This window comes from Melanaphis sacchari, unplaced genomic scaffold (assembly GCF_002803265.2).
Source record: "Melanaphis sacchari strain LSU unplaced genomic scaffold, SCAv2.0 Contig1355_pilon_pilon, whole genome shotgun sequence".
Taxonomy (NCBI): domain Eukaryota; kingdom Metazoa; phylum Arthropoda; class Insecta; order Hemiptera; family Aphididae; genus Melanaphis; species Melanaphis sacchari.
In genome coordinates this window covers 1-8,208 of record NW_020270564.1, presented here as the reverse complement: position 1 = coordinate 8,208, position 8,208 = coordinate 1, and the positions used below count along the sequence as shown (strand labels likewise).

The 8,208-nt window shown below is 25.5% G+C and overlaps 2 protein-coding genes across 2 annotated transcripts; one reads left to right on the top strand and one right to left on the bottom strand.

Annotated features, from left to right (window-relative positions):
• Positions 1-340: 340 nt before the first annotated feature.
• LOC112591508 lies at positions 341-5,160 on the bottom strand. Its single transcript, XM_025335353.1, is given in 15 exon segments — positions 341-601; positions 685-1,055; positions 1,116-1,295; positions 1,350-1,596; positions 2,294-2,412; positions 2,415-2,562; positions 2,655-2,797; positions 2,875-2,964; positions 2,967-3,048; positions 3,131-3,318; positions 3,399-3,573; positions 4,287-4,353; positions 4,529-4,671; positions 4,778-4,934; positions 5,129-5,160. Coding segments are annotated over 15 exon segments (2,403 nt in total).
• A 32-nt stretch (positions 5,161-5,192) lies between these two features.
• On the top strand, positions 5,193-8,183 carry LOC112591509 (the record flags this gene model as incomplete). Its single annotated transcript, XM_025335354.1, has 2 exons — positions 5,193-5,411; positions 7,784-8,183. Coding segments are annotated over exons 1-2 (451 nt in total), but the record flags the coding sequence as incomplete, so codon positions are not given.
• Between the last annotated feature and the right edge of the window lie 25 nt (positions 8,184-8,208).

The window sequence follows — 8,208 nt, the reverse complement described above, 5'->3', positions numbered from 1 at the left end:
TTAATGTAACATACAATTTACCATTGCCTAAAACTCGAGTTACTGAAGGGGTGACATCAGGTAATTGATAAACATAATATCCCATAACTTGGTTATTATTATTATTATTATTATTATTATTATAAGGTAATACTTCATAAGCATGGAAGTGGCGGTCAAACCCTACAGACTGTATTGTTGTAACTAAAAAATATGGAATTTTAGACTGACCAATAATTATCCTTTTTACTTCTCCAAAAAAACAGTTATCTAGATTAACACCCAGGGTTAAAATCACCCCTGGTTTATAATATATACCTTTATATTCACACCAAGGTACTACATAAGAAAAATTAATTATCTATTGTGGTATTACACCATTAAATGATTTAAACAATTCCTTATAAAATAAAATATCATGACCTTTTTCTACATTTAAATCTGCCACTAAACCAGTTTGTGTAAGTAGACGACTAACATTTTGCATTTGCAATTTATGGGCTAGAGTATAACCAAGATTTATTCTACATGGGATAGAATTAGCAATTGATTTCAAAACCTTTTGTTTAGCTTCAAAGCGTATAGAAGAAGTTAAAATAATTGGGCCATTTTTTAACAAAGTCTACCATAATGTGTTAAGATATGATGTTTAGGTTTTAATTTTCTATTGGAATACTTAAGGTATAATCTATTATGTTCAGCAACCAGAGCATCTAACTGAACTGAACATTCTGGTTGAATAGTTCTAGTACAGTACAAATCAACTATTTTTCGCAATGAAATATATAAATACCAAATTTCACTTTTTAAAGGAACTAATTCTCTAATAATAAGACTGAAATATCTAATGAAACATAGCATCTCTGATTCTGACATTATTATACTTCCATTGTTTAAATTGCACTGACTAATGCTAGGTGGAGAATTTTTTTGTTCTGTCACCCCATATGCAAAAAGCTGTATGCGACTATTAAGTTCATCCAAAGTGAAATATTTAGCTTGAATTAAACTATTAATGATAACTGCCATATCATAGCGAGCTACTCCTTCTGGAATATCATGCATAAAGTCACAAACTATATTTTCAATAACATGATAATTAGGTACATCATTAAAAATACAACGTTCTTTTATACCAGTTATTGAAACATTAGCCTGATTAATATGATCTTCATAATTAACTTTGTTTCTGATTAATTTTGATTCTTTTAACAAATTTTGTAGGTCAGATTTTGGTGAATAACATATCCGACAATAAAAGTTTGCTGAAAAACTTTCAACAAACCCCAAAATAGAATTGAGACCTAGATTATCTCCTAAAACAAGCCCCAAAGTAAAATAAATTGTTACATTAGTAGAAAGTAGAATACCATTTTCTTGAACATCAATTAGTTCTTCTATTAGTGCTGCAAACATTTTTTTATTATTGATTTTTGATTGTCCTCGATCAGCAGAATGAAATAAAAACGCTACAAAAATATTATTTAAGGATGAAAGATATTCTGGAGGGAGAGCAGCGACAGAATAATAAACACAACCCATTTTATGAACTCCTGAATGGGATGCTAGAGGATTACCTATTTCTGCATCATCATAATATAAAAAAAGGGGGAAACACTATTTTATCAGGAAACATGGAATATATATATTTCCACGAAGAACCATTCAAGTATGATGAAAGTAAATTTGATTTCATTGAGTTTTTTAAATAATTTAATGCTATATACAATACACTAGGTAGTTCAAAAAAAGATATGAATTATTAATCTTATTTTCAATTTCAGGATGAGAGATTAAAGATTCAGAATTTAACAAAATAGATTCAGATGAAGTAGGATCGATCTCAAAATTTGGAACTATTACTTTATTAAGATTTAAATTTAATGTTAAATTAGAAATTGTATGTTCTTTGTTTAAATGTTTTCTGAATTTACCAATTCCACGGAAATTTCTTACACAAGAATTTTGGTTACATATGAATAAAGAATAGTTATATAAATTATGAAAAATCTGTAAATGTAAAACTAATTCATTAACTGATAAAAGGTTTTTTATAGAGCATAAATAACAGTTATACATTTTGAATTTTGAATTTATTAAATATTATTTTAATAACATTTGTTATAATAATACTTTTAACAGTAAAAATAATTAAAATACTAACAAATACGTAAATCAATCGACGAAATAAAAATACTAAATTGTCAATTCTAACAATATAGACAGTAGTCAAAATAAAAAATTACTAAACTAAAGATTTTAATTTATTTGAAATATTAATAGTTATCGCTGTTTGCTTATCAAAACCAGTTACCAAATTTAAAAAATGAGTTTGCAAAAGTAACCAAGTCTCATAACATTCTCTTGGGTACAAGCAATGAAATGTAAAATATGCCTTAAAACAAATATTAAGAGCACGTAAAGGACTTGTATTTTCCATAGCTGATCATTTATTCTAATGTAGCTTGTATCGATGGAAGATATATCATTCCCTGTTAATATAATAAATGGCTGTATTGTAGACCCATATTCAGTATATTTCAAACGTCTTCTAATTATATCCTCTTCTAAATTAGATAAATTCTGAAATAATAACATAATTTTTAAACTAGATTAATTTAAGAATAAAAACCAAACAGCTACAAAGTCTTCAAATTTTTTTATTAGGTACTTACAGTAACATGGGTAACAAATGCTATAGCAGACTCTTCAAGAGATGGTTTCCACGATTTATTTTTGTTGTTACCCTTAATTTGAGTCTTGGTCGAGATCAAATATGGTAATAGTAATAATTTCAGGATATTACAAGTCCTATAATCTTTAAAGAATATTATGTTATAAAAGAACTTCAAAATATTATTCAATAATGAAATTTAAATAATAAAATATTCATACCTTTCATCAATTCAGCAGCATCAAATTGAGATAGTAAGTTATTGGCATGTTTATCTTTGACTGAACTTCTGCGAATATTCAAATAGCTTTTGTAAACTTAGTCCAATTGTTTATGAAATGACTATAATCATGAGACTTATTATTTGGGTATTTTAATCTAAAATCTATTTCCACCTAAGAAATTAAATTAATGAATTAGTTAGGTATAAATCTTAATAATATAATATGATTAAAATAAATATTAAATTAAACAAACCAATTCATAGCCTCTTGGACTTTGAAGTATTGGCCAAGATTCAAAAAAATCTGACAAATTGCAATTTATTGAATTAGTAATTTCATTGTTTCTTAATTCAAATGTGATATCCCAGTTTTTCAAAATGGCATCAAACGAAGCAATCAACCCATCAGTTTTAAGCCATTCTTTAGCCAAATTAACTTGATCTAATGTTATTAGTTTACTACAATTATGTATTTGCATAGGTATAAGTATTTTTTGCTCTAATATAAAATAAAATAAATACCTGTAAACACATTTAAGTTATGACTTCCTGATGAACTATCAACTATTCTTGTCTGTATCTCAAGTGCACCTACTGCCCTAAGACGCTTCAAAATATTTTTCCATTTTTTTACTAACTTACCTTTAGCATGCGTTTGATGGAATCCTTCTGTCTTAGGTGGTATAAAATACACACTCTATAAGAATAATAAATAAAATAGTAACTAGCATAAAGGTACAGTTACTAAAATATTATATTTTTAACAATCTACTCAAAATATTGAGTATAATTTATTATTAAACATATCAAATATGGGCATTAATTAGTTAAAAATGTATTTATTTTTTTTAACTTTTCAACTTACTACTTAGTAGTTAATTAATTTTTAAATAACTTAATAATATTATGTGAAGTTAAAATCGTGTTTGTATAGAGGTATTATCTAATAACTACACCTGTAATTAAAACAAATTAATTTTATCACTATTTACTTCAGCTAATGTGTAATAAAAAAGAATAAGATGCATTTTTGACAAAATATTTATTTATAATTATACAAATACTGAAAGTTAGACAATCTATGTGTGACCTATGTGGTAATTAAAATTTAATTAATCAACTACTTTATAATGAAGTTAAATTTATACTTTTTATCAAATGGGTTTTAAATTTTTAGAGTTAAATAATAAATTGTTTTATTAACTGCTCACCTTTGATATAAATAACAAGTTATACCAAACATAATTATATAAAGATTATAATCATTTATCACATTGTTATTATTACATTTTAAAATGTTTAATCAATTAATTTTAAAATACTTAAATTTCTATAATGTAAATTTGTTTCTTGTTTTCATAATTTTTCTAAACCATATCTAGGTACTTAGGTAATTATAAATAAACCAACCTCTAATTCATTTGGAAATATTTCAACAATTAATTTTGCTATCTTCTGAAAAAACAAATCAGTGCCCCTAGAACAAAATATAATTAATTATTTGTTATTTGCAAATACATATTTTAATATTTGCAAAATGGTTACTTATAAGATTGATTAAAATTTATAAATCATTATATATGATTACTTAAAAATATTTTTGAAACTCATTTGTAAATGGATAAAAAAATAAATAAATTTGACTAAGGTACTTGTGTTGGTCTTGAAACAGATGGTTAATCAATAGCTTAGTTAATACATTTTGTCCTTCGTCAGATAAAAACCCATTATTTAACTTGGCATTAGCAGTGACATATCTTCCATCATTAGTTGTATTTAACAGTTCTAATACAGTCTATATATACAGAATATAATACATAAGGATCATACATCAATATATAGGTACCTACCATAGATATTATATTTTTAAAATAAAACTTTAATTTAAATTATTAGCCTACATAATCAGTCCATTCCATAGGTTTGAAATTTCCATATTTAGAATGCAGTGTTGTTGAAGAATTATATGAAGAGCATGGTTTTAAATATGGTTCAAATCTATTACATTTGGGAACCTTTGCAATAATGCCTGACTTTAAAGTTAACGGACTGGACGGTCTGGAATGGAATGGACTGGACTATCTAGGTCAAACAAATTTGGACTACTAGTAAAGTTTTCATTGACTTCAACAAACTTAGGTTTTGTATCACCATATAATATTTCCTCATTAGTTTCAGTATCCTATACTCCGTTTCAAAAGAGAAGACACCGGGCGGCGACCAGTTTCCGTTCGGCGGCGCGCATCCCCCACTTTGTCCAGGGAACCACTTGTTTGATTAGCATGGTTGCTAGCGCTCCTATCCGATGATAAATATTTGACTGGTCGTTATACCGAACGATTCAAATTCCAATCTTTTTTGTGTATCATTTGTAATATCCTGTTTACACGCAGCACACCGTCACTAGCAAACGCTCAGTACCTAAATTGCATTTGATTTTTCATTATTATTTTTTTTAATTTTATTTTATTTACCGAAGAAGAAATGGCTGGAGTAGAATTTTCGTCGGCGGTTAAACGAAATATCAAAGGAAAGGTATGTATATTTTTTTAACTTGAATCAATTGTTTAAGAAAAGGAATATCGACCATTTCATAGAAGCCGTAAAGTAACAAATATTCAAATTTAAAAACGTGATATAATATAAGAAATTTAATTAAATTTTGAAAAACAGTCGATTAAAAAATGAAGTTCATGCGGTTTAAGTTATTAGTTGAATCAAGGGTTGATTATAAGCCTTATATAAAATATATTAAATTTTATAATCAAAAATACGAAACATAACATGAAAAAACAAATTACTAATATTTAAACTATATTCATTTCATTAACAAAATTAAATAAAAAGTAAACCGAATACTACTTCTTTACCAATTAAAAAATTTAACGCTTTATACTATAACATCTATTACAAAGATTTAGTTAAAGAAATATTTATAAAACTGTTGAACAAGATACTGATACCCAATTTTTTCTATAAAAAAGTATTTTGTAACTGTAACTAATTTATACACCTAAGTATAACATTTATTTTATATTAAAGTGTTTTTCTGTGATATACATGAGACACGTATAAAATATTTTTTTTCAAGGATATTGAACACAAAAACGTATTACCATGTGGTAAACCGATATGTTCTATTGTTTCCTTATAATATGAGTCGTTTTGTATCCATATAAGGACATACCAACTGTGCCCAAATGACCTTTTTTTTGTAAACTGTGCATCTGTGTCTGAAACTTTTTCAATGTAGGTATACAGCATTTTAATTCACTACGTTATCTTTTATGTAACAAATGTGAACTGTTTATATACTTTATAACTATATAAGTTATAAGGCAAATAACTATTATTTACAGTTATTCAATTTAATAGTTTGGTAGGCAAAAACACGTGTTTGGGCATTTTATCCAAAATCACATATCGAGTTTTTACGATAATATTTTAATATATATTATAGCGAGTATGTACATGAACCACCAATTTGAGAAATGACTTAAGTCAATAAAAGGTTATTCGGAGAAAATAATAAAAAACTTTTTTTAAAGAACCAGTTACCAATACAGTATGTAAATTAACTAGAATGTCAGTAGTTGTGATTCGAAAAATAATTCAGATATTGTAATGCAGTTTTTTCAATGTAAATATGACTAATTGCCTACCTTTAATATTGGTCAAAGTAAAAATAATAAAAAACCACTTACATTTTTTTGAACATTTGAAAACAGCTATTTCATAGAGTTATTTACTTGTAATATGAAGAAAAAATAATATTGAAATCCGTTTAATTTTGAAAGATCGAAAGAAACTTCTATTTAAAAAAATAAAATATAAAAATATAAAAAAATATTATAGTTAAATTGTATATTTTTAGTAACTATAATGATCAGAACTCATAACTTCTAGCATTTACACATTTCTTTTTAGAGGATCTGGAGACGTATATTTGAGCTATTAATTTGTTTTAAAAACCTATGATGTTAAATGTGAAATTCTATGTTGCATATATATTTTTGCATATTTAAAAGTTAAAATGATATTTTGCTTTTTTAAGTCTTTCTCAGTATCGTAGCCTTAAAACATTTTTTTCTTAATAACAACAAGTAATTATAGTAGTATTAAACTCAAAAAAAATGTAAATTTACCAAATAAATAAAAAATTAACTTAAAAAAATTTAGTTACAATTTTGATAAGGAATTAGTAATGTAATTTAATTACCAAAAAATAGTAATTTCACCAACACTAGAAATTACGTAATATAAAACTGCTCATTATTCATTTATAAACTTAACTTTTGTAAAAAAAATCAACCCAACATGTGAATATTCGATTTTGATAGGTAGGGTATGAAAATAAAATACAATACGATGTAATAATTCAATTTTTAATAATTTAAAACTACTTACAACTTAAAACTTATTTTATATTGGTAGGTACTATTAATTTTACTATATGCAATGCAATTTTAAAAATATAAAGATTAATTTAAAGATATTATCTTTTTTTACGATGAAACTATTCATACTATTTTACGTTATTTCCAGTAAAGTATAATGAACTCGAAAGTTAATTACACTAATTATATGGTATACATTTATTGTTTTAAAATAATTTATTAAATAAATCTACAATTTTAAAATACTTTTAATTTTAAATTTCGAAATGTTTTTTATAAAAATAAATGTTGTGCAAATCCAGTGCTTGGTAAATAATATTCTCGCTTTCAAACATTTTTTTAAAAACTATTATTGTGATAAATTAGTATAAAAAATTTAAAAAAAAATGTTAAGTAATATTACTATTGTAGTACTAAATTTCTCACTTCATTTAAAAACGTTTAAAATTGAAAAAGTCGATTTTCATTTTTATAAAAATGTAGATAACAAGATATATTTATTTTTTTTAGTTTGTTTGTTCACGTCAACGTGAAATGATAATTAATGCGTATAAATCCAAATTGGCAGTCGATCCAAATTTGACTGTTAGAAAGGCGCGCGAAATCCTCTCTAAGGAATTGGGAATTGGTCAAAAGACAATTTCAAACACAATTGCCCAATATCGCGAAAACAAAACAGTGTCTTCGCCAAACAAAATAAAAATTTTCAAAAACGTTGAAACAAAAGTTGACGATTTTGATAAATATGCCATCAGAAGGAAAATCCATCAGTTTTGGTTTAATCGTGAACTGCCGACGTTAGATAAAATTTTGACGGTAGTTAATGAAGATAAAAGTCTACCAAATTTCTCCCGCATATCATTATATCGATTAATGAAATCAATGGAATTCGAATATGCTAAACGAGGTCGTAACAGCGCGTTACTTGAAAAAAA